The sequence below is a fragment of the Xyrauchen texanus genome, chromosome 25 (assembly GCF_025860055.1).
Source record: "Xyrauchen texanus isolate HMW12.3.18 chromosome 25, RBS_HiC_50CHRs, whole genome shotgun sequence".
Classification (NCBI taxonomy): domain Eukaryota; kingdom Metazoa; phylum Chordata; class Actinopteri; order Cypriniformes; family Catostomidae; genus Xyrauchen; species Xyrauchen texanus.
In genome coordinates this window covers 42,513,946-42,541,397 of record NC_068300.1, presented here as the reverse complement: position 1 = coordinate 42,541,397, position 27,452 = coordinate 42,513,946, and the positions used below count along the sequence as shown (strand labels likewise).

The 27,452-nt window shown below is 38.4% G+C and overlaps 1 protein-coding gene across 2 annotated transcripts in view; it reads left to right on the top strand.

Moving 5' to 3' along the window:
• The window catches only part of LOC127618981 (nuclear pore membrane glycoprotein 210-like), a 54,016-nt gene that overhangs the window by 13,926 nt on the left and 12,638 nt on the right, over positions 1–27,452 (top strand). The window contains exons 3-24 of one of the 2 annotated variants that reach the window (XM_052091687.1): positions 1,373–1,504; positions 2,028–2,124; positions 2,631–2,781; positions 3,664–3,796; positions 3,957–4,115; positions 4,322–4,390; positions 5,124–5,230; positions 5,432–5,599; positions 5,717–5,854; positions 7,001–7,156; positions 7,345–7,534; positions 7,985–8,130; positions 8,226–8,444; positions 8,832–9,005; positions 9,445–9,637; positions 9,729–9,835; positions 13,452–13,556; positions 13,640–13,741; positions 22,066–22,194; positions 22,489–22,616; positions 22,698–22,833; positions 23,047–23,109. In XM_052091687.1, coding sequence (XP_051947647.1) covers positions 1,373–1,504; positions 2,028–2,124; positions 2,631–2,781; positions 3,664–3,796; positions 3,957–4,115; positions 4,322–4,390; positions 5,124–5,230; positions 5,432–5,599; positions 5,717–5,854; positions 7,001–7,156; positions 7,345–7,534; positions 7,985–8,130; positions 8,226–8,444; positions 8,832–9,005; positions 9,445–9,637; positions 9,729–9,835; positions 13,452–13,556; positions 13,640–13,741; positions 22,066–22,194; positions 22,489–22,616; positions 22,698–22,833; positions 23,047–23,109 — 3,002 coding nt within the window. The remainder of the gene's footprint in view (positions 1–1,372; positions 1,505–2,027; positions 2,125–2,630; positions 2,782–3,663; positions 3,797–3,956; positions 4,116–4,321; positions 4,391–5,123; positions 5,231–5,431; positions 5,600–5,716; positions 5,855–7,000; positions 7,157–7,344; positions 7,535–7,984; positions 8,131–8,225; positions 8,445–8,831; positions 9,006–9,444; positions 9,638–9,728; positions 9,836–13,451; positions 13,557–13,639; positions 13,742–22,065; positions 22,195–22,488; positions 22,617–22,697; positions 22,834–23,046; positions 23,110–27,452) is intronic. The other variant, XM_052091688.1, reaches the window with a different exon arrangement.

Below are 27,452 nucleotides of genomic sequence, written 5' to 3'. Positions count from 1 at the left end.
ACACCATCCCAACTGTGTAGCATGCAATGGGGGTGATAGCCTCATGTTGTGGGGGTGCTTTGCTGCAGGAGGGACTGGTGCACTTCACAAAATAGATGGCATCATGAGGAAGGAAAGTTATGTGGATATATTGAATCAACATCTCAAGACATCAGCCAGGAGTTTAAAGTGCAGTCGCTAATGGGTCCCCAAGCAATGACCCCAAGCTTACCTCCAAAGTTGTGGCAAAAATTGCTTAAGAACCACAAAGTCAAGGTATTGGAGTGGCCGTCACAAAACCCTGACCTCAATCCGATAGAAAATTTGTGAGCAAAACTGAAAAGGCGATTGCGAACAAGGAGAACTACAAACCTGACTCAGTTACACCAGTTCGTTCACTGTCTATAAAACACATTTTACTGGAATGTCCTACTTTTTAATGCCTCTTGGCAACGTTTTTACTCAGTTATTTGTGGATGTTTTCAAAAATGTTGAAAACCAGGGAACATTTTTAATTGATCAAATATTGAAATTAAAGATGTTATATAAAGTTCATTGTGTATATTACTGTATTATATATTGTTTATTACCTTTTAAAACTACCTTCATCTTGCCATGAAAATTGCTAGTGATGCTAACATGGCAATAAAAATGAATAAATAAATACACCAGTTCTGTCTCGAATGGGCCAAAATTCCAGCAACTTATTGTGAGAAGCTTGTGGAAGGCTCCTCAAAATATTTTACCCAAGTTAAACAATTTAATGGCAATGATACCAAATACTAACACGCTAAACCCGCATATCAGAATAACATTCAGAGATGATATACTTCTCAGCACAATTTTACAGAGCAGTTATCTGAGTTTACTGTAGACTTTGTCAGTTCAAACCAGTCTGACCATTCTCTGTTGACCTCTGTTTGGTGGCACGAGGGGGAGCTACACAATATTAGGCAGGTGGTTTTAATATTGTGGCTGATCAGTGGATGTATTTGTACATATCGGGATATTATGCAATAAACGTAAAATATATATATACATATATAGTTTCTATACTTATAATCACCAACCTAAAATCAAAAGTTTTTTATATTCCCATTGCTTTTCATTCAATTACATAATTCGCAATGCTTTATGGGATTGTAGTCCATGCTTTCAGCAAAGACAGTAAGTACACAGCAATGTATCTTTTTCTGTGTCTTTTTGCCAAAAAAAATTTGTGATGTTGTGATTCACCTAGGAACTGATTGGATTGGTTCATGGCTCACAATTCTTTTATGAATGATTTTATTAAAAGTCTGCTGAATAAATGAATGGGGAAAATACTCCTAGTTGGCTGAAAAAGTGGGCGGTCACTGTTGCGCTCTATAACTGCGTGATGTGTTGTGTTCAGTGACTGGGCAGGTGCTGCGCTGTGATGCTATAGTTGATGTGATCAGTGAGATCCAAATCGTCTCCACCACACGAGAGCTTCACCTGGAGGATTCTCCACTGGAGCTCAAGATAAATGCGTTGGACTCAGAGGGTGAGTGGGAACATGTGTATTCATATGCACGCATGACTTTTACCATGTGTGATCTGTTAACTTTATTATTTTGTAATCGTCATGTAAACTTATTTACATGAGGAGGAAGATCGCATTTATATTTAAATGGTAATCAAGACTGTACATGGAACGGAACTCAAATTGTAATCTGCAGAAAATAACCTTCTTAGATCGTCTGGATTCAGCTTTACGGAGCAGAAAGTGTTAAGTGTGTCCATCACTGCATGTGTAACTTTAAGATTACAAAGAACATAGTTGAAATCAGCAGTCAAATTTGACAACAATAGTATTATAAATTGTGCTTCTTTAGCTCACATCAAGCTAAAAAAACTGTATTTTTCAGGCTTGTTCAGGTAATGCATGCGTGTTCTCGAGTTGATTGACAGAAGATGTCTGTATCTAAAAGCTGATTGGCTCTTTTTACTGGAAGGAGAGACTTCCATTTCTACAACCACTGGGCGTTTTAATTTCTGCTAAAAGTTTTCCTCATTCTGTCTTTCAGGAAACACGTTCAGTACTCTAGCCAATCTGTTATTTGAATGGACTATTGTGAAGGATACTGAAATGGCAGAATTCCCTGATTACTACAACTCGTTACGGTAAGATTTTACACCAGGTAAAAGGACAGGGTAAACATTTTAATCTTAATTTGAACAAAATTGACTTCTCTTTTGGTTTTGTTGATTTGTTATATCTGTTAAATAAATGGCAATTGAACTGTATAATTCAAACCATGTTGCAAATTTTTGTAATGTTCCAGGGTAAAAGGTTCCCTGTATAAATATCAAAATTAGCTGAGTAAGTCTTTAAAATGTAAGCAAAATGTATTTCAGTATTATAACTGAAATATACTTGAAAAATGAATCTGAATCAAATGATATCAAAACCATAATCGAATCGCTTGTGGATCGGGAAATCTGTATTTATAACAGATAACAGATGTTTTTAAATTAGCCTTAAATTAGTTTTTTTTATTTCCTCATGTTTGAATATTAAGAATTTGTTTAAAAAAATATTTTCTTTGCAATATATGAAGAACATATGAATGTACATTGCACATTTCTGGTGTTATGGAGCATTCATGTCACTTTGTGTTTCTGTGCAGGGTTTTGAGATTTGCGGAGTCAGCGTACACTCCTCCAGCTTACATCTCTGAGATGGAGCGAGTGGGACATCAGGGAGACATTATCCTGGTTTCAGGAATCAAAACCGGCCACGCCAAACTCAAAGCCAAAATACAAGAAGCTCTCTATAAGGTCCCAAACCAGCTGTTTTTATACAATGAAAGATCTTTTTGTCTTCCTTACAGTTTATTAGCAATAGTGCTGGAAAAGATAGCAAACGTCTTTCTATTGTCCTGTACATCCCGCTCTCCTGACAAGTCATAAGATGTATTACAAGATGGTGATATCAGACGAGTTGGCTCAAACAGAATTGACTTTTACACCTGTCCAGAAAAATAAACAAACCAGCAAACAATGTTATTAGGTTTTATAACCTTTAATGAAGTTTAACCCCAAACACAAACCTTAACCTCGCCATGATTTTAAAAGAAAAATCATTTCTGGGTTTGCAATGAGACGAGAGAAACGTATTAAAGGTTGTAGACCGTATTCACAGTAGCAGCATCTTTGATTTTTGACGGGAATGAAACCGAGGCTGAGAGGGATAGACTTACCATCTCTTCACTGGATATATATATATAAAAAGCTCCTTGGCCTTTTTCTTTCTCCACAACTCATGTTGTCTGGAGTTTCTGTCTGCTGGAAGTTTTTCTCAGGTTTCATCAGGGTCTATTGACATACAGTACATCAGTCATTTGTATTGCATAAGTAAATATGAAAATATGAATCTGATTTGTTCACTGATGATTCCTTTCTTAAAATAAAGTGTTGGATTGGAGGCTAGCTTAAATTCGATGCCTGTATTGTATCGATTTGAAATGGTTTATTGATTAGTTGGTCTTAACTGTAATCAATGGGAATAAAAGGCGCACCTTTTTGTACGAGCCAAGTTGTATGATAACGAATAATTTTGAAGATTTATATTTTCAGTACAAATTATTCCGAGTTGCCATGACACTGTGTTGTTCCTGTTGTCCTTCAAGATAATAATCAATTGATTCAATGTGTTTTCAGGATGTCGGTGCTGCAGAGGTCAGGTTACTGATTCTTGAAAACATCCTCTTGAGTCCTGCATATGATGTTTATCTGCTCGCTGGAACCTCAATCAAATACAAAGTGCAGAAAATCCGTCAAGGAAAAATCACAGGTATGCTTTCTGTATTTGTTTCCAAATTAGAGCCCGACAGATATATTGTTTTGTCTATATTATTCGCTGAAAGACGTATGTTCAAAGCAGATAGTTGAGCTCTTTTCTTTTGTGTGTAGCATGCAAACCATTTGTTTGACTGTGTCCTCTTCTCTTTCAGGGCTGTCCATGCCGTGTGATCAGTATGAGCTTCACCTGCAAAACAGTGTTGTCTCTCCTGATGGAAACCCACATGTTCCTGTGGCAAACTTGGATCAGAGCAGCTCAACTGTGTTTGCAGTTCAACACGGACACACCAACATCCTGCTTGACCACAAGAGTATCCTTCATACCAAACATCTGACACTTTCTCCGTTCAGTTACTTCCACACTCTGTGAACCCACTGAAGTGTTTCTCAAACAAAACAAGTGAGGCTGTTGAGGAATGTAGGCCCACAGATTTTTAGTTTTGAGGTTGAGTCTTGTAAACTTGCACATTTTGATGTTTTGGAAATGATTGAGCATTCCTTAATTCTGATCGACAAGGTCTCGGGATGCAGGGAGTTTCTCGTCTGCCCAACAGCACTATATATGTGGTGGAGCCTGGATTTTTGGGTTTGTGTCATCATTATGTCACAGCTTTACATATAGACATCCTTAGACCAGTACAGTTCTTCTGTATGTTTGGTGATGTGAGGCATGGAGCATGCAGTAGAGGTTTTTTGATAACTTGATAATAGTGCAAATATGTGGTTCCAGAATTAAAAATCCCATTCATTTTCTCCATGGAGGAATCAATTTGAACAGTAACATTTGAAGACAGACCTACCATGAGCTTTGAGGTTGTTAATTAATACTAGATGATTCTGTACTAGAAACTCGACCACTTACTCCCATGATGCACTGTTTCCCTACACTCTTAAAACTACTTTATAGTTTTATATATCTGAATATTTAGCAATAACATTTAAGTATATTGTTTCTATACTTATCGAATATGCTTGTCATTGTTTTAGATTTGATTACATCATTCACAATGCTTCATGGGGTTGTTGTTCAGTCCCTCATGAAAGACGTTAAGTACACAGTCTTGTATCTTTGTCTTTTTGTCTGATTTTCAAACACTTTTTTTGCTTCAAATCAAAGTTTGTAATGTTGTGATTCACCTTGTCGCTGGGTGGTTTGGTTCACGGCACACAACTCTTATGAAGAACTTTATGAAATCCCTATGAAAGAAATGAATGGGAAAAATACTTCTGGAACCAAGATGTCTGAAAAAGTTGGCAGGCACTATTGCACACTATTGATTTGACTGTTATGGGAAGCTGTGCTCTCTTTTGTTCACTAGCATTTAAGATTCATCCTGAGGATCGCTGGGTTCTTGAGACGGGGAGAACATATGAGATCTTCATTGAAGTGTTTGATAAATCAGGTCACAAGATTCATCTGTCTGATGTAAGTGTCAAGTGTGTGCGTTATGGTTTGAAATGAATGTACTCTTCAGTATGTTAGCTGAGTAACTGGAAAGTTCCTTCACACACAGAAGCAGCTATACAGTTGATAAGAGAACAAAATGAAAGCTGCCACTGTTTTGCACATTATATTGCTTTGTCTGACAGTGTGGTAGTTTTTCATTAAGTTGTTTTGTTTTGGCAGAATATTCGTATAGAAACAACATTCCCTGTGGAGTACTTTGAGCTTCTGGAATCTTCTCTCAATGGATCACACCATCATGTGAAAGCTTTGAAAAATGGTCAAACCATCATTGATGCCACACTCAGAGCTGTTGTTGACCAAGTAGGATTACAGTTTTTCCCATTGCAGGTTTTGTGAGATGTTTCTCTAACTTCTAAAGCTCTTTCATGTTGTGCTTAATGGAAGTGTTCAGTGTAGTTTGGTTGCTGTCTTTGCACTTTATTGGAACTGCAGTTGTGTCTTCAGACAGGAAGTGTCCATGCCCTCTCTGTTCCTGTGAGTAATGAGCAGGACGTGGAGATCTACAACCCCATAATCCTCACACCCGCCATCCTCACATTCCCATGGCAACCTAAAGAGGGAGCTTACCAGTACACAATCAAGGTAATGTGGTTTAACACACATGAAAATGTTAATTTAAAAAAATATATTAGTTTATAAAGTGTAAAAGAAATGTTGTTCCAAACCCATTTGACTTTGTTCTCTGTGGAACATGAAAAGGTGAAATTTTGAATAATATCCTAGCTGCTTTTTTCTCCATGTAATGTAAAGGAATTAGGACTGGGGCTGTCATAAAAGTAGTGTGTACAAGTCTGTATTCCAAGTCTGCTGAAGCCATACTATATAGGCCTTTACACACGGGATGCAGAAAGCAGCAAAAGCGTCACGCAGCTGGCGCTTTCTCTCATAGTCGAGGCATTTTGTGCAGTCAAGGCGGTGCATGCTTCATGATTTCAGGGACGGCCGTTGCCATAGTTACAACCAACAAGAACTCAACTGCGCAAAGTCATCTACACAAACAGCAGAAGCAGACTTGCAATGTATGTAGGGCTGCAACTAACGATTATTAGAACAATTATTTGACTATCTGGCGATTATTGCAATGATTAATCATTAGCTCTTAACCAATTATTCAGCTTGTCCCCCGACTTAAATGGTGTTAAACGTGCTTACTAACAATAAAGATGACAAAATCATGCCAACGTCCAATTTCAGCGAGACACGTCTGCATTTGCGAAGCGGTCATAGTTGGATAATGGCGGAGAATGGGGGACCACAGCAAATGAAATATAGCTTACACGTTTGTTCCAACAGCAAAAGAAAAAAATCAACAATTACTCTTTCACAGCTTTGCAAAAGAAGGTAAAAATATAGAGTGCTGGATAACATCAGTAAGAAGAGAGAAACAGGCCAAATGTTCTGTCACTCCCTCAGCAGTTGTGTTGAAGACTCATCGCAGCTACAGTAACTCATTTTTAAAACTTATTCCAGGGTAATATAATACAAAGTACAGTGTTATAAATTCACTCAAATATTTTTAAAATGGGAAATATAAAAATGTTTGGTGGAAACGCATCACAACAGGTCTGTAAAAAGGGTTCATTGTTTTACTTCAGAAGACTTGGAATAAAGCACAGTTGATTGGACTACTTGTGATACTTTTATGGAGCTTTTTGGAGTTTTTCTTATAATTTAGTCTTGTGTTTGTTGGAGAATGTCTCCATTCATGTGATGATGTCTCTGTTTCAGGCGACTGGTGGAAGTGGAAACTTCAGCTGGTCATCCACTAACTCTGCAGTCGCCACGGTTACAGTGAAAGGGGTTATGACCACAGTCAGTGATGTTGGAGTCAGTGTGATCTACGCTCATGACATGAGAAACCCACTACACTTCGGAGACATGAAGGTGATGCTACACATGATTTAAGCTCAGTTTTTTTTTTTTAACTAAGCGTGGAGTCTCTTCGTTCAGTGGTTAAGTTGAATGAATACTTTTGGTTATTAGAGGTTTAGAACAGACTGTATCCAGAATGTTTGAGATGTATTTAAAGCTGACTGATGACTGCTGTTCTCATGTTAATGTTTGTGGTGCAGGTGTATGTGATCGAGCCGGTGGGGATGGAGTTCAGTCTGTGCACTGTGGAGGCTCGTGTTGGATTGAATCTGGATCTGCCGCTGCAGATCTTCGGTCAACTGAGTGAAGAGAGAGTGACGCTCAGTGACTGTTCACACTTTCACATGCAGGTGGACATGGAGAGCCACGGTGTCTTTCAACTGCTGGATGGTAGGTTGAGCTGATAGTTCAGCTGAAACTCTACATATACTCACCTTCATGACTTTCTCTTTCCGTGGCTCACGTTCATGCGAGAACTTGCATCTAGATGTTCACTGAATAATGGTGTAAAATTCAGACTTTTTCCACCACCAAAACGTATTGTATGCCTTCAGAAATCACGGAATATGACACACGAGTTGTTTGAACTACTTGTATATGATACCTTTTGGTTCCTTATTGAAAGTTGAAGTGTGTCATTTCTGCACCTCCAATTGGAAAAAAACATTTTCAAACAGCTTTCCGATTACACCCTTCATTTGCCGTTGATCAAGCAAACAGATAGTACTGTCCCCAGCTGGTTAAGTCAGTGTTGTTGTGTCTGGCTGGATGGGAAACAAAATAGCCTTTCTGAACGCTGTGTATATTTGTACAATTGTATTATTGTGTTTGTGTGTTCAGGTCGACTCGCTCCTGGTCAGGGTCACTGCAGCGGGGTTCGAGTGAAGGCCTTGACACCCGGTTACACCCACCTGCTGGTTAGCTACACCTACAGCAACGTTCACCTCAGCGCAAAGATCACTATTGCTGCCTACCCTCCTCTAAAGGTGATTTCTTTTAGATGTGTTATCATTTTCAGAAGTTACAAAGGAGAAGAAATGAGCAGCGACATTTACATAATGCTATTTATTTCCTCTGTCAGCCGATTGACCCAGTGTCTGTTGCCGTGGTGACGCTGGGCTCCTCCAAAGACATGACCTTTGAAGGTGGCCCCAGACCGTGGGTCCTAGAACCATCCAAGTTTTTCAGGAACCTGACAGCTGAAGACCACACCAGTGTTGCACTGTCACTGTATGGACCTGCCTCTCGAGCATACTCCACACATCTGCTCAGAGCCACATGTCGAGCTCTGGGAGAACAGGTATGTGATAGATGGTCTGAGACCACTAGTGAACATGCTTCCGGTTTGCAGCATTTCGCCTCTACTAATGGATACTGAAGATGCCTTGTGAGTTGCCATGTAAAATTTTAACATGTCTCAATACTTCTGCATTCTGTTGCGCTCAAAATGTCTGTTTTGAGTCTGAATTGACCATGAATGGGAATAATTAATCATGAAATTGTCAAGTAAAGTTTACAGCCCTAATTTCCAGGTTTAAATTCAATTTAGAATCCCAGATTTTCAAAGTGCTGCCACACTTTTTTTTATTTTATTTACCCCACTTTATATCCTGTAAAAATCATCCTGTAGAAATGTATGCTGACTGATATGTTTGAGATGGTCGTTGAAATGTTTGTGTATTGACAGGTGTTAGCAGTGACCGTCGGAAACCAGCCCACCGTGACAAACCCGTTCCCTGCAGTAGAACCAGCAGTGGTGAAGTTTGTGTGTGCACCTCCATCACGTCTCATGTTGACCCCTGTCTACACAAACCCACGGCTGGATGTGTCCTGCCCACTGCTGCAGCACAACAAACAAGTGGTGAGCACTCAAACTGCACACACACACACACATCTGGAGTCATATCAGATGCACTGAATTGGGAATCCAGAACTAGTTCTCATTCAGATCCAGTGCAGAAAGAATATATAATGTGCAACATACATTGGCACCAAAAATGTTTGGACTATATGTTTGAGCGGCCCGCCCAGCCTGACACAACAGCATTGACTCAACCAATGGAGTAAGTTTGCACTGGGCCTTTCTGTTTGTTTCATCAACTGGTCTGCTGGGGGGCATATTCAGAAAACATTTTGAAAACTATGTTATTCTTGCAATTCCATTCGATGATGCTTAAATTACACACTTCAGCTTTAAGGAACTGGTATCGTTAAGTGGAATGTAATATCAGAACCAGATTTGTTGCATTCCCTAATCTCTAAATGTGAACTTCAAGACTGTTTGTATATTTGGTTTGTAGGTGCCGGTTTCTAATTATCACAACCCAGAGCTGGACGTGACGGCATTTGATCAGCAGGGCAGGAGGTTTGATAACTTCAGCTCTTTGAGCATCATCTGGGAATCATCTAAAGTGCCGCTGGCGAGTATTGAGCCGACCATGCCCATGCAGTTACACTTAGACGAGGGTGACAACAAACAGATGAAATTGCACGGTACCTTCAATGAATATTTCAGACTGTAAATGAGGAGAAGTGACTGTGTGTATATTAATGGGATGAGATGATGTTGATGAACTCTGTGCAGGTCGTCAGACAGTTCTTGTGCATCATGAATCAGGCGTTGCAGCAATCACAGTGACGGCAGTGGGCTATCAAACATCCCACCTGCAGGCAGCAGTGGTTTCCAGCGGGGTAGGTTCCTCTGCAGGATCAATCTGATGGTTATGTCAGGGTGTTTTCACACTACAGCTTTTGGTGTGCATCTGAATCTGTTTGATGACAGAGTTCATTTTGTTTGTCTGGTGTAAATATGGTTTTCTGAACTCTGGTGTGCACAAGCGAACCGCAACAGAGTCCACTTGATACCCGCCCTTTGAACCAAATGATCGAACCAAGTATGCAGGGAGTGGCTGAACTGCAGTTTCTAGTGTACATGAGCTCATGAACGGTTTCATTTCCTCAGCAGGAAGTGACTGATATTCTCTAACCACAGTTACTGTTGCCAACAACAAAGCAAATCACCAAAGAAAACTGAAAAGCTGATAGTTTGACAACCATTTAAGGCAGCATGCTCTTTTGGAATGGCACACATTAAATGTCCCTACTGCCTGACAGATATCAGATAACCCAAAGGTTTCGATACTGAATAAAATGTAGTTATTTAAATTGGACTTTTCCCTCCGCACTGTCTGCCATTTTGTTGTTGCATGTAAAATACTGTTAGACGTTAGCTCTACTGCCTACTTGTTGAAGCCTTCATGTTGGGAGTGCACCCATGATGCCTTAAATGTTGATAGGCAGCTCACTAGTGTTTGGATTTAAAATTTAGTGTTTCATAAATTTTACTGTTGTGTTAAAACTGTTATTGAGTTTTTATTTATTTTTATTTACTTGTGTCATATGTCCATTACAGTGTTCAATACAAGTTGAGCTCAATCAAAAGCATTTGTATAACAATATTTATTACCACAAAAATGTTGACTTGTCCCTGGTTTATTTTAAAATAAGTAAAAATGGTGATTACAGTGCGCACTCACAATGGATGTGAATAGGGCCAGTCCAAAAAAAGTATAGACACAAAACATAAACATTGTTGTGTGATAAAATGACTTGCTAACCTTTTCATTGTAAAGTTATTTCCAATCTTACAACATCGTTGCCATGTCAATGCAAGGCCCATTTACCCTATTAGCGAACAGATATTTGATCCCACTAAAATCATGTTAACACATGTAATGTTTACGTCTTGTGGCTATACTTTTGAAACAGTGTATTTTAATGTTTCTGGACTGGCCCATTCACTTCCACTGTAAGTCTCACTGTAACCCAGATTTCTGCTTTAAAGAAAAAAGAGGGACTAGTTGAAATGTTTTTGTCGTAATCAACCTTATGCTACAAATTCTGTCGATTTAAGCCTATTTTTGTTTTGAAGCCAGAATATTCCTTTTTAATTTCTGTACTGTAGTTTCATTTTGTACAGTGATTTTCAGTCATAAGCTTAATTCACATAATTGCTGGATAGTAGGTGAGTGATGGAGCGTGCATTATCGTCTGCAAGTGGGACATTGTAAACTTGCTGGAGGGCTCGCAGAGAAAAAAAATGATCAAAATATGAATCACTACTGTCTTGACCAACACAAAATAGTTATTGTTTTAAAGCTTAGAAGCTGTACTTTGCAGTGCATATAGGCATTATGACCAAAACTGAACAAGTGCTTTGAAATTGTGGACAAATCAGAAGTGTTCCATTTTGATAATTTATTCATAATTTTGCAATGCACATATTATTGTAATTGGTAAAAATGTCAAACTGATCGAATAACCATGTGTGTTATGTTGGTAAGCTTTCAAAGAGCAGAAAACAACCAGCCTATTTGTTTAACTCACAGACAAAAATATAATGAGAAATAACAAAGTATCTATGTCTTTTATATACATGCATACAGGCGTTTCTTATACTCTATGCTGCATTTTCTGTTACGAAAAATAAACAGAATTAGAATATCACATATCATTAGAGGAGGTGATTATCTTTAAAACAAGCCCCCACACAACATATTTGGATGCACAGATCATTAGATAATCCACACGAAGCACAATGTACTATCTGGCTAAAAACATGATAGCTTTCTTGGATCAGATGACTACATCGAAAATTATGTAGTAAGTTTTTCAGCATCATGGAATTCTAAACCAATCATATTAGGATTCAGATAGCTGCAACCAGAGGGTGAAGTCATCCAAATATGGGCTGGGAGGATCATTCACTAAGTACATATGGCCACCAGGAGATGGTCCCAATGACAGAGAATGGAACTGTATTACTCATGTCTGCATGCTTTGGAGAGAGCATACCTTGAATCATTGTTTTATTTGCATGTGTAATTAGTTCTTATGCACAGTTGATATGTTTTATTGTTTTGAGAGGCTTTTGGACACATGGAGGTTTTTTTTGGACACTATGATAAATTATATTTGTAATATTATAACTTTAGACTCCTTTGTCGTATCAGCACAAGATTTGTAAAAAAAATATGGAGCTATCTTATTCATACCCTGATTTATATGTCAAATAAGAAAGTTCATTTTTGGCATGTGTTTTTGTGATTTTTCTGCAGTTTCTAAGGCTGAGAATCTCAGAATTTATCAATCTATATCATTAAAAAATGTGTAACACTTGACCCTCTTTTTCTTTTGAGCTAAAGCTTTTAATTTTGATATGGCTCTGAAACAGGAAATCTTTAAAAACAACCTCCAGAGCTTTAATCCCTTGACCATCAGGACTCCCTGCTGAGGTATTGGCTCCAGCACATAAAAAAATTATTTTGTCACCGGTGCGGGCAGGGGCGAAAATTTCATCAAAATGTTGGGGGGGGGGAATAAACAACAATTCTCAAGAGCAAATTTTGAAGGGGACACCAAGGGTTTTTTGTTGTTGCCCCGTTTCCATTTGTATTTTATTTCTTAAACAATTATTTTAAGAATATATGATTATATTATTTACAATCCCCCCCCTAAAATAATGATATTTTAGGGGGGGACAACCCTCAGATGGGGGGGTCCTGACCCCCCCGCGATTTCCGCCTATGGGTGCGGGCTCTTGTGTTCTCGTCATGTGGCCAATGAGCTGCTTCTCAAACTAAAGAACTGACGAGACGGCATGCTGATCTGAACGTTTTCATTTGCGATCGCACTGCAGATTGTTATCCATAATGATTCTGTCACGGTGTTTTTGTATTTTTTTGGGGATGGATTCTAAAGTGAATAATGAAAGCAGAGGCACAACAGTCTGTTTGTATTGAAAGGAATTTCTTTATTCTCTGAAAACTGCATATGGACCTACGTGTTCTGCGGAAAGTCTCGAGGGGATAAATACTCAATCACATGCTTTCACAAGGTAAAGTTACAGTCGCCAAGTGTGACACCCTCGACCAAATGTAGTTTTAAAGGAACCTCATTTCATTCCGTTATTGAAAAGGTGACTATAAATATGACTTTGTTTTTTAAGGAAATCAGTGAGCTCTTGCCAAGGTAGATTCATGTTTACAGCTTGCACAAATGCACATTTGTTGGTTCAGTTTATTGTTGAGGCGACCGGCCGGCAGAGGCTTCTGCTCTGGACACAATTTCTTTGCATGTCAACCAAAATTCTATAATGTATCATTTCTTAAAACATGAGAGGGACATGTCCCACTTATCCCCTAATTGTTGCTATGCCCCTGGAAAAATCCACTTACTCAAAAATATGCAGTCATTAGTGAGCTTCAGTATGAAATATAGTTGTGATTGATGTGTGTGTGTTTGATAGTTTGATCCAATGACTGCCATTTCCTCCACACTGGAGCTGCTGCTTGTGGAGGATGTGCGAGTAACCCCTGACACCATCACCTTGTACAACCACCCTGATGTGACGGTAACACCTCTTGCTCCCACCATTGTTTTCTCTGCTCTCAGCTCATACTCCGTGCTTTAAACTGTATGTGTTTGTATCTGCAGGCTGATCTGAATCTGCGAGAGGGTTCCGGTTATTTCTATGTCAACACAAGTGTTGCTGGAATCGCTGATGTTTCGTTCCAAGAGTCTCAGGGAATTGCTCAGGTGACATTTAAACAGATATTCCTCAAGATTTGCACACTAGTCTGAATTAAAAAAATTCTAATTTTATATTTGATGAAAAGATAACATTCAATGCTTTTACCAGTGGTGGCCTGAGGCAAGAGAGTCTGAATTGCTTTAGAAATGCATTCAAAATGAACAACTAAATTGATCAAATAAAGCTGATTTAATCAATTTCTCTACTAAAGTGCATATAGTGTAACAAGATGTATGTTTATTTATATATATAAGTTTGGAATAATGTACAGATTTTGCTCTTATGGAAAGAAATTCTTTTTTTTTCTCACCAAAGTGGCATTCATCTGATCACAATGTACAGTCAGGACATTAATAATGTGAAAAATTACAATTTAAAAAAAATCTGAACTTCTTAAACGACTTCAAAGAGTTCACATAAAAAATCCTCCATGTGCAGCAATGACAGCTTTGCAGATCCTTGACATTCTAGCTGCCAGTTTGTCCAGATACTCCGGTGACATTTCACCCCACACTTCCTGTAGCACTTGCCATAGATGTGTTTTGTCTACAGTCTAGCTGATCCCACAAAAGCTCAATGGGGTTAAGATCCATAACACTCTTTTCCAGTTATCTGTTGTCCAATGTCTGTTTCTTTGCCCACTCTAAAAGTGGCTTTTTCTTTGCAATTCTTCCCATAAGGCTTGCACCAGAGTCTTCTCTTTACTCTTGTACATGAAACTTGTGTTGAGCGGGTAGAATTCAATGAAGCTGTCAGCTGAGGACATGCGAGCTGTCTATTTCTCAAACTATAGACTCTGATGTACTTATCCTCTTGTTTAGTTGTACATCTGGCCTTCCACGCTTCTTTCTGTCCTTGTTAGAGACCGTTCTTTGTACTGTAGTGTACACCTTTGGTTGAAATCTTCAGTTCTTTGTCTTTGAAGACTGTAGTGTACACCTTTTTTAAATCTCAATTTTAAGCATTGTATAGCCTTCATTGCTCAAAACAATGATTGACTGATGAGTTTCTAGAGAAAGACGTTTCTTTTTTTGTGCCATTTTTGAACTAATATTGACCTTAAGACATGCCAGTCTATAGCATACTGTGGCAACTCAAAAACAAACAAAGACAATGTTCTTCATTTAATGAATCAAATAGCTTTCAGTTCTGTCTGATATAATGGCAAGTGATTTTCTAGCACCAATTAGCAATTTAGCATGATTACTCAAGGATGAAGTGTTGGAGTGATGACTGCTGTCTAGATTTGATCAAAAATGTTGTTTTTCACATTATTATGTCCTGACTATACTTTGTGATCAGCTAAATGCAAATTTGGTGAATTCAAGTAAAATGTTCCTTCTGAAACAACAAAATCTGTACATTATTCCAAACTTTTGACCACCAGTGTATGTCAGGGATGCAAACAGCGCGCTTTTCGGCGCCTCCCGCTTTTTTCACGTCAGTTTGGGTGACTTGTGTGAATCGTGCAGATTCGAAGAGGGGGGTGTCTGTCTGATTATAATTTCACCAACAGTAATTCTGGATTGCATCCACCAAACAAGTAAATAGCCAAAACATATCATGCGCGCAAGCGTGAGCCACTAGTGTTTCTTCTTGCTGCGTAACTGCCACTTCAACAAATTTCTCCCTGAGGACCAGAGTTCGGCGCCGCAAATTCCCGTCTTACTGGCAACTGGTGAGATCACTGGAGGTAAGGATATTTTTTATTTATAATGTTATATAATCTACTAGTCATGTAATTTATTAAACATTTCAACAATGCCTATTTCAATTGGGTAGGTAATATGTTGTGTGTGTGCGTAACCTAGTTCGCAAGAAAGTTGTTCGCCTATAATCATGTTCGTTTGCACGTTATGCATTTTAATATTAAATTCCTGACTTGGCTAACGTTACTATCGCCTATCTTGTACAGTAATATTAAACCCTACGTTACCGATTTTCCAATGTTGTTGTTAATGCTAGATTAGGGCTAATGCTAGATAAATGCTGCATGCATGCCCATGGATTTACTATGGTTAATGTGTAAGGAATAATTGACGACAGGCCGTTGAATTATTATAAAAAATAATGCACACCCGAGGTGGTAATGCGGTCACGTTTTTTTAGAGTTAGGAACGGAGGTTTGAGCCACTGATAGCAGACTAATGATGGGGACACACTTACGACTTGCTGAAACATTTAAAGACTGACTGTTTCCATCGACTGTAGCAGGTCTTAAACGCCGACTCTGAACACCGACTGAACACGCGTTTGGGCATGATCAGTCATAAGTATAAAATTACATTCATAACTGGCCTTAGAGTAAGTGTGTGCCCGGCTTTTATGTGCCATATCAATAATTATTTATTTGTTATATTATCTGGAATAATTACGAAAACCCGTGCAGCAGGACTATTAATTTATTTATATATTCAGTTTAATTTTCTGTTTATCATAGATAGGACTATATGCTTTATTTATTATTAGTTCATTGATTGTGAAGTTAGACATAGAAAATTGCAGATCAAGGGCATGGGGCTGCATGTTTTTTCTTGTTATAAATTGTATCCTATTTTCCGTTATTACAGTTAACAACGCGCAGTGATATGGAACGGTAATGCGGTCAAACCTACTTGAAACTATAGTCGTGCGTTTCCCTGAAAATAATTGCACACCTTAGAACGTTCTCAACCAATCATAATCAAGCATTCAGCAGCCCTGTAGTATAACTAGACATATTGCCCTTGACTTTGCTTACTGTTGGTTAGCTAGCAGCACTGCGTCAAGCATTACTTCTCATAACTTTTTTCTCCATATCCGGGTCCTTGATTTTCTCATAGTAACGTTTTGTTTACGCGATCCTACTAAAAAATAGTTTTGCTATTTTTAAGGAGGTCCCTTTTTAAATGTAAATTGACGGAAATAGACTGCTGACGATGATTTTTAAGTAGCGCAGGGCACTGATGGACCCAAACATTCTACATTTTATGGCAACCCCAGAATGAACGAGAAATATTGCAGCATATAAACAAAACATTGTGGAAAGGGGCAGAGTGAACTATTTGCACTCCGTTATGATACAGTTTTACAAAAATATTCAACTCTATTAATTGGCAGAATGAGATAAATTGAGGAAAGTGAGGCACTTCTTGTGCAACAGATGGATCGAGGCTGTAAAAGCAGTTGGAATTGGTCTTGGCTGAAACTTGAAACTACAATCAAGGTCCATGCAGTCAAACACACATTCATACTGTCTGACTTTTTTAAGAAAATTGAAAAAAAGGTTTGTGCTAAATGCACTCTCTGCATGAAGGAAATTAACTACAGTAACAGAGGAGTGCATGCCCTGTTTGCACACTGTCAGACATCCATACACACAAACAGTGACCTCAATCTTATCAACTCAAAGTGTGGCACAACTCCTCAGTAAGGAAGTTCCTTTACCAGCTACTCAGAACCAGGTCTCAGCAGCAGAAAAGATCAGGGAAAGTGTTAAGCTTCCAGTGCATGTGTAGTCACATTGCTAATGGAGAGGTAGGGGTGTGTGTGTGTGTGTGTGTGTGTGTGTGTGTGTGTGTGTGTGTTGAAGACTAGTTAAACAAAAATCATTTTTGTGGAAATGAGTACATAATGAGGACAAAGCAAATGGAGATTAGTTTAAAATTAATTTAAACTGAATCACTAAATGAGTAATTTATGTATTTTTTTCTCTATTTACTAGGCAATGGTCCTGGCAGTTATTGCTGAGCACTCTCTACCTTTGACAATGGCACCTGTGTTGGTGGAGTTAAGCCAGTGTCTAGCTGCAGACAAGGCAGCCCTTAGCCAAATTAAACTGTCCCGCACTGCAGCTTCTTACAAAATGGTGTATGGTATGGGCCATACATTTGCAGAGAAAACATTCTCTAACTTACGACGATACCCCTTCTCTCTGAATGTGGATGAGAGTACCTCCAGTAGTTATAAGAATGTCCTTTCTATGCTCGTCAGCTACTTCAACAAAGAGTTAAATGATGTTGTGGTTGAACACCTGGGCTCCCTTGAAGTTGTAAAAGTCAGTTCAGCCAGTTTGGAGAGGTTGATGTGTGACTTTTTTCAGAAAAAGAACATTCCTTGGTCGAACCTAATCAGCATAATGCTAGACTCATGCAACGTGATGCGCGGGAGCAAATCAGGGCTGGAGACAAGGATCCGAGAGAGGCATTGTCCCACTCTGCTTGATGTGGATGGTGACTCTTGCCATCATGTCAACAACGCTGCAAAGAGATTTGCAGAACCTTTTGAAAACTACTTGGAGCAGCACTTTGCAGACATCCACACAGACCATCAATGGGCATCAGATCAGGTATCTGAACATGCATTTAATGTTTTATGAAAAATCAGTTTCTAACTAGTTTATTAACTGTTTTGAGTGTTGCTAGTAATGTAACATATGTTATGACTTTACTTGCAGTTGGCTTACCTGAAAGAAATAGCAGAGTTCCTGGACATACCTGCCACCAATCCCCAGCGATTTGTATCCCATCGCTGGTTGTCAGCTTATGATGTAGGGATCAACACTAAAAGAATGTTACCTGTGTTCAGAGTGCTCTACTTTGGATTTATGGGAAAGCAGGACCAAGAACTGTACAATGAAATATTACAGGACCTGTACAGAGATCATAGTGTGAGTGACAAGGCTCAGCGAAGGGTCGAGTTTATTCACCAGGATCTCTGCAAGAAGGGTATGTTTGTGTATGTATATATTGTAAAAGATTGTTATATGGTCAAGAAGGAACTAAAATCCTACTATTGAATCTTAGTATTTAGTAGTAAACATGCTGTATGTGTCTGTCGATGTGAGAGACAGATGAATAAAATGTGTTGTACATCTATACCTACTGTTTTATAGTTATGATTTAGCAGACACTTTTGTCCCAAGTAAATTGTTATTATTATATCTTATTAGCCTAAGAAGTACTCCTACTGTTACAATCTTTGCAACATTTTATGTATACCATTGGTATTGCACAAACTTTAAATCTGCACTGTTATCTATATATTGTATCTTTGTTTTTTGATTTCTTTTTGAAGGAATGACTGATTTGGGGAAGAAAAGGAAGGCCCGAATTGTAAAGAAGATTTGGGTGGAAAACCAAAAAGTGGACCTGAATCTTAGTGTGTACCTTAGTGTCCTCCCAATTTTGAAGGAATACGTGATGGTCTTTCAAGTGAGTATTTTTCTATACAGTATATGCAACTCAACAGAAGTAAAATGATTCTGATGTCTATTAAAAAACAACAGCAAGTTCAGTTATAAAAATGTGATTTTTATGTTCATTGAAGGGAAGTAAAACCTTGGTTCACAAGCTTCATGACAAGCAACTTGAAGTGTTCATCAACTTTCTTGCCTGCTTCATCAAGCCCGAGCATCTGAAGATGTCGCCAAACAAATTGATAGAATTGGACTTGGCCAATAACACACTTCACTCCCAGATTTACATTGGGAAAGTTGCAGAAGACCTGATTGCAGCCCATCCAAAGCATCCTGTTAGTATTTTAAATAAAGTTTACTACTTATTTTAATTTTCTTTCCATTTTATCATTAGCGGTTCAGAACAGGGGAAACAGTATTGAGAAACTTGCCATTGTGCTGCAGCCATGAAACCTGAGTATGAACTCAGGATAAACATGTTTTTTGTATGTTATGTGTTGCAGATAATCATGGATTTTATTGGGAAGGTGACCAAGGCATACACAGCTTGTGGCAAGTACATGCAGAACAAGCTACCTCTCAAAAGTAAGACCCTACAGGCCTTGTCCTCCATTGATCCTGTGGTAAGAGGCCATTCCCAGGCTGTTCTTCAGCTGAAAGAGTTGGCTAGGATCATGAAACATTTAGTGCCCCTAGAAAGTGACATCACCCAGGAGATCATTAGGTACAATGTGGACCCTAACCTGGCCAAGTATGAAGATGGAGATGACATTGTGAAGTGGTGGGCCCATGTCATGAGTTTGGGGAAGTATCCAGCTCTCAGCCTGGTTATCAGAGGTGCCCTCTCCATCTTCCATGGGCCACTGGTAGAGTCCTCCTTTAGTCTCATGGGAGATGTGATTGACGCTAAAAGATCTAACATGAAGATCTCCACCTTTGATGCAGTGCAGACTGTGAAATATGTCCTGAGGTCTAGGGGCAAGACTGGCATTGGCATGTTCAAAAGAGATGACATCAACATGGGGCCAATTGATAAAACCAGGGCTTAAAGTATTCCGGCCGGGGGCCGGATTTACGGCTTGAGGGCAGGTCCGGCCTCCGGCGCAGGCAAAATGTATTAATCAGGCTGCAAATTACAGTCGGACGCACTTTCGGCACGGACGCGCTTGGAAAAAACAAGTGCGCCGCTTCCATTATGAGCGTGCATACCGCACGGCTGCATTTGAAACTGGGAACTTGAATGCGGTTTAATATTTTCGAGTCAATTGATTTCACCTACCAATCATATGAGAGGAGCGCAGCTCTAACTAACGTCACAAGCCTATCAGAAGCAGAGCAGGGCGGGTCCTGGTGTGATTGAGATCCATACCTCACGTTAGCGTCGTCGGTGAAAGCATGGAGCGCAGAACTCCAGAAACAACATTAGGTGACTTAATGTCATCATGGATGAAAAGAAAGGAGATGTGAGTTGGTTGATTTCGTAAATTAGCTCAGGTCAGCATAATCATATTTTCTGTCTACACCTTTTGATGTTAGCCTTACGTTGACTGAGCTAACATTAACATACACTGCTGCTAGGTAACTTCAGACTGTTAGTTAAATATTTAATGTAGAACATTCTGTGTAGCTTACTAAAAAAACATTATGTGTAGGCCTACCATGAAAACGAGTCCACTTTAAACCGCTTTATTTTCTGTCAGCAATGTATGACAAGTAACGTTGCAGTGTGTACGCACCTTTAGTGCTGTCAACGTTAACGTATGCGATTTCTTTTTTTTTTTTGTCCAGCTTTAATGTTTTAAAATATTTAACACAATTAACGCTGCATCCGTTCTTTGTCATTCTTTAGCTCTTATTAGTTATTAGTTTGTCCACCAAATGCTTTAAACCATTAATGTGCGACAAGACAAAAGAGAACGCACTTCAGTAAATGTCCTCCTCACACACACACACACACACACACACACACACACACACACACACACGAGGCACAAAAAGTCGCGAACCAGTATCGAATTCTCTTTCGGCTTGAACGAACAATAACACACACATTTATGCCAAAATGTCCGTTTTGTCGAGTATCCTCACAAGAATCAATCATTATTAACTTTAAATGAGTTAAATAAAATCTTAAATGGAAGTAAAGAGTAGTGAGAGAATGAGACGCGTGAGATCCTGTCACCAGCTGTAGATCTTAAAGTGACAGTAGCCACTAATTCTGTCTGTCAGTAAAGTTAACCAAAGAACAAAGGGAACAGAGAAAACTACTAACTACTCTTTGACTAAAGAATGCTTGTAGCTTTAATAAGGATTAATCGAATTTAATTTATAATTTATGCATTGCGGACTATTTTATAACCCTAAAATTTAGTATACTAAATAAAATATCAATGATACTGGCCTTCATTAATAAAAAGATGCCATTAAGATACAGCCGTAATACTTAAAAATAAATGGTTCCATTTGAAGATAAGTCCGTCTCTGCAAAACAACCCCCCCAGGGAGGGAGAAGGGACAAGACCGACAGAGAGAAGAGGATGGAGGCAAAGCAGAAGAGGCAGGCGGAGTATGGCTGCAGTGCTACATGTGAAAGTGCCGAGAAGGCCAAGACCACTGCTCTGGCCAAAGAGGGGCAGACACATCTCAAACATGTTGAAAAGAAAATGAATGCAGCCAGACGGAAGGCCCTGGATACGTTGCAGGAGGTGGCCAGGAAGAAGAGGAAGGAGGTGTAAAGCAAGAAGAATAAGTGCTAGATAGTTAAATAAGAGTTTATTGTTCAGAATTAAAAAATGAAATTGAAATTCCAAATTTGTGTCGGTGTATTTGATTTTCAGTATTTCATAATACTCTATGTGCCTATAGGGGTGGGCCGGGGATGGCAGGGGTTGGTGACAATGTAAGTATCTGGATATTTTCCGCGGGGCGAGGGCTTTGATTACCTCTCTCTTTTTTGACCATACATGTGTTTGCATCCCTGGTATGTATAAAAGTTTTGATAACTGCAGAAATACCAGATTCATCAATCAAAATTGTAATTTATTTTTCTATGTGTTAATGAGCTCAAATGACTGCAGACTCTGCGTTCTTCCCTACGCGCTGTAAAATCTATTGAACGAAAGTGGAATGCAATCTGGTTTTTGTGTACCTCAGGTGATCCCAGTACAGGCGGGGGTCTTGCAGGTGATGGTTCATGACCTCTGCTTGACCTTTCCATCCCCCACTATGGCTACAGTCCACATCTCTGATATTCTGGAGATTTATGTGCGGGTGGTTGACAAGGTGAGTGATGCCCAATCAAAGACTAAAATAAGATCTGTTAAATGAATTCATCTAGAAATTGATTACAAGATGGTAGCTAAAACCATTTGAACTAATGTTGAATAAATATATTTTATAGAATTACAACTTGTGTACAACTAATTTTAGGCTGTTATATTTGACCTGTTGTCCCTGTATTGAGATATTTTGAATGACTCCTTTCATAGTATAACTTTTGCTATGATGTGCTGGATGTTATTATGAAATGAGTTTGATATGAAAGATGAGATTCAAATAATGACACAATCGTTTCAGGTGGAGATTGGCAAGTCAGTGAAGGCGTACGTTCGAGTTTTGGATGGCAATAAGAAGCCTTTCCTGTCCAAATATTTCTCTGTGATGAACCTCAAGCTGAGGGCAGCTTCATCCATCATCTCTCTGCAGTGAGTAACCTTTTCAATAAATTCTAAACAACTCATTTCTCCGCTGTCTGTGAGAGCTTATGAGCTTGTCTTGTTCGTCAGAGCTCTGTCAGATTTATCAGAGGAGGATACGGGCACGTTCCTGGTGAAAGGGCTGGTGATCGGTCAGACCAGTGTGTCTGCTGTGGTCATAGACAAAAACGGCCGGAAAATCACCTCTGCACCACAACAAGTTGAAGTAAGCCTGTTCCATGCATTCACGGAGCTTGTTCTGCCTAACACAAAAATAATGTTTATAGTTCAGTTTTAGGATTATTTACAGCAGGGAAATCTCATGCTATCAATGTGATGATGATGATGATGATGATGATGATGATGATGATGATGAAGTGTTTGCATACAGATGCAGTATTAATAGATGTTTTTTCTTTTTTCTTTCTATAATTTGTAGGTATTTCCCCCCTTCAGACTGCTGCCCAGGAAAGTCACTCTAATTATTGGGGCAATGATGCAGGTAATATATTCTGGGGTGGATCTCATAAGCACATGCCTAAATCTCATTTCACTTAGTCTGGCATAGTAAAAGGTATGTGGGGTATTCTGGCCAAGAACTGCCCACTTTGACAGGAAGAGGTCTTCTCACTGACATATCAATCAATCAATTCATATTGTACATGTTTTGTTTAGAGGCGGAGGTTATCTGAGAAATATTATACCTCAATAGTAATGGAGAAATTATTTGGTAGTCTCCATGAACATTTGTACAGAAAACATGGAAAAATAGTGGAGAATGTGTTGAGACCTGAAGTGTAGTATTGTACAGAAGAAAAAAAACTTCAGAATACATGTCAAAGAAAACTAAGCAAAATGTAAAGTTCTGCTAGTGGATATCCAATGTACTGGATATTCAATAAGTTATGTATATTACTTTGTTTCCTGGCAGACTGATATATGTAGCCTATGTGCCCTTACTCACAGAAGTTGCTTAATACCAGCCAATCATATTAGCGCTTACTAGATCGAGAACATTTATTTCCAATTTTGTGTGAAATCTGTAAAAATGTCGATGGTTGGAGATCTGTGGGTGTGCTGTCTGACGCTGAGACTATATTTTAGCCCAAAATCAAATAATAAAAAGATCATTTATATGTGTCTTAAAGTGATGCCTATTCTATGACAATTAAGATTAGTATTTTTTTTCCATTGTGAAATCATTTTCATGACAATTTAGAACATTTTCTCTCTAAATTCCCATATCTGTTATGCTAAATAAATAAATAAATAAATGGTTTTAATTACTTAAATACAGGAATGAAAATCATCCTGTCTGGATGCAATGATTTTTGAAATAAATTAAACTGTATTTTACAAAATGTACTGTACAATTAAAATAATGTCATTTGTCATTAGAGTTTTGAGAATTTGCTGGGGAAATATGCTTAAAGGTGCTGTTTTTATATGAAATGACTTGCAGACATTGTCCTTATTACCTGTCAGATATCATTAAAATAGGTGTGACGTAATGTCACGCCTATCTCTGTAAAGGTGCGTACACTCTGCCAGCGACTTTATCGCTGCAGGTCGCCAGTGGCTGGCGGTGAAGTTGCTAGTGGGTGTTCCCACTACTGCTTGCCTAGTAACGTTTATAAGTGACATTCACTGATGCCATTCCATTGCTGTTGACAGCGAATCTCTTTTCTTGCCACTAAAAACAAACATTTTGGAGGGAAAAGACTAAATATAAATGGAATCAGTACATAAAATGCTTTATATCAAAGATGAATGAGAAACAAGGCGTGCTGTTTGCCATAGCGGCTGTTTAACTGCGGCGAAAATGCAAATGCCAGTCTGTCTGGGTCCATAAAATCCCCGCGATCTCAGATACACCTTTCCACGCAGTATTTTTCTTAAAAATGTCCTTGTACGTGAGAAGAGACATATCATAGAGCACTGGAACATTTCTAACAGCAAGAATTAGCCTTTCATCCATCTTTCCGTTACTGCAGGAGCTGAGAGAGAGAGAAGGATCACGTGAGCTCTCCCGTCTTCTCTCCTATTGGCTGTCGCTTCCGTTAGTCGCTCCAAAGTTGAACTTTTCTCAACTTTGTCGCGTCGCTGGACACGTCCACATCTAGCGCCAACGGTCGCGACAGCTCGTGTCGCCGGAAGTCGCTGTGCTCGCATTGAAAATGAATGGTATTGAGTCGCTGTTATTGAATAAAGCCGTGTTTCCATTAGGGATGCACCGATACCACTTTCTCTGTTCCGATAACGCAAATCTCAGTATCGGCTGATACCAATCCCGATCCGATACCAGTGTTTTTTGTTTTTTTGGCATAATCACTTTAGAATTATTATGTTATTACATTATTGTGTAGATCTAATTGGGAGTACTCTTTAATATGTAAAGAAACACAAACCTCTAACTACACATTATTGCAATATAAATGTATAGCTTATTAAGAAAATCTGTATTATTAACAAGTATACTGCATAATGTAGCAGCAAAATGAACCGTAATTCCAGCATAAGTCAGAAAATTGTTTAATTTAGTTGTATGATATCAGCTCAATTTTCATTCACACAGTTATTTTTGGAACCCATTCAAATTAAGTATCATTTGTAAACAAATAATAATATATTACAATAGTAATATATCTCAATCGAAGCACCTTTAACTTTTAAATCCTCATGCTTTATTTTTACATTCTGAACTCTCCAGGAAGTCCTGTATATTTCTGTTTGTAGGCAAGTTCACAGTAGTTTAATTCACTTCGTATTCAAATTCTGGTAAAATGCACCTCTGGTGCCGTTCTAAATGCATATTATAAGAGAACCGAACTACTGAGCATCTACATCTGTGATGTGGTTTGTTACTCAAATAGTGTAGGAGAAGGTTAAAAATAGCTGTGTGTGTGTAAACAGAGCAGCGCCATTCACTGACATGCTGGAGCTGCATGTGTATTTTATACATTTACTTATTAAACACAGCTTTTTGTGACTCACAGAGATATCACACGTCTTCAAGTGGCTTTGAATAAAATGCACGAGTCATATGAACTACTTTAATTGTGTTTTATGTCATTTTTTGAGCTTGACAGTAACGAACACGATTCGGGTTTGGATCGGGCTCGTGTGTTTCTCCGTCCTTATGACTTTACTGTGCAGATCTATAATATATTTTTCAAAAGTGTCAATAATCCTGGTCTGCTGCACATATCAAGTTTATATTCAAATTTTTTTGTCCACAAACTCTACACAGTCTTTGGATTTTCAGGACACCAGAGCAACATTTCAAGGATTAGTGCGCTGGTTATCGTAAAAAAAACTTTGATGCACATCTTGTATTCCTAATAAATTCAGTAGGAGTTTATATTGTAAATGTGTTTCCATCATAGTTTATGCACATTTTCTTCTTATTGAATAAAAACTGTATCCACATCGTGCAGGCATATCAGTTTTTGATGGGCATTTTGGAGATCTTATTTGCATCTTCTGTTGCTGTTTTAATGCGATATCCCAAAATATGCATACAAGTATGTGGATGGAACAATAGGGTTATCTAATGATTCGGTTTGATATGCGATATGAGGTTCACGATTCAATATAATAACACTTAAACGTTTGACAGAATAGTTTTTATTTTCTGAAAATGTTTGAGCAAAATGCTCATAATTGCACATCAAAATAAAGTTCTTTAATACACAATAGAGATGCTCAAAGTCTGCTCGTATACCTTTCTCTAAAAGAAAAGATCACAAACAAATGCGTTTTTTAAAAACAGTGGCTACATTCAGGCTGATCAGGTGCAGAACAAGCAAATGAACTGAACTAACCTTGTACTGAAAAACTATGTGAAAGTGTATATTTAGATTTGATTTAGTTTTTCACCATTATTATAGTCCAAATTTAACTTTGAAAAAATACAAAAATTCTACATTATATGAATTAATATAAAATCATGAATATATATAATAATTATGAGCTATCACTATTTGAAGTAATGTATACCGTTTACAAGTAATAACATTGAGTTTACATTCATTTGTATAAGAAATGCTAAAAAAAGTGTTCCGGTTCAGCGAACATCAATGAGAATCTCTCGGTTTCTTTAGCACATCCATGCATTTAATCAGATTAAAATGAACTTTTTTTATCTAACTGTAAAGAACAAAGGATATTAAAAAGTGGCGTGCGTCTCATCTTTAATGGACACACATTACATGGAGGAAAATATCCATTTTAATCTCAAGCACCTTTCATCAAAACAAGGCGATTTATTTTTTTTATTTTTTATTTTTTTTTCAGGTATTCTAGTACTTACATTTCTAAAAGCTAAATTCAAGCACTTTAAGGACCTTGTGTGAATCATGTAAACCGTGTTTTTGGATCATGATATATATATATATATATATATCGAAATTCAATATATCGTCCCATCCCTAATGGAAACTTAACTACTGTGCTCATTCACAGGTCAGCCTATATATGGTCGTATAAGTGCCGGTACGTGTAATGCTCCTGCGAAACGCTCTGGGACCCTTCACCGTCTATCGGCTCTAATATAACGGCCTCCAAGTGTGTGTGTGTGTGTGTGTGTGTGTGTGTGTGTGTGTGCGTGTCTTCGGAGTACAGAGTTTTGGAAAGAGTGGGCGTAACTAATCAATGGCCAAGTCTGGTGGAAGTTCCAGAACGGCTAAAATCGCTAGCAGCACCTTTAATCGTCATGAAAATAATATCACCATGCAAAAACACTCAATAGTCCTAAAATAGGCTTCAATTGTTCTTGAAACTTCTTGACTGGTTTAGTTAGATTCACACTTTGTGCGTAAAGCATTCTGATGTGTTGGTTTGTAG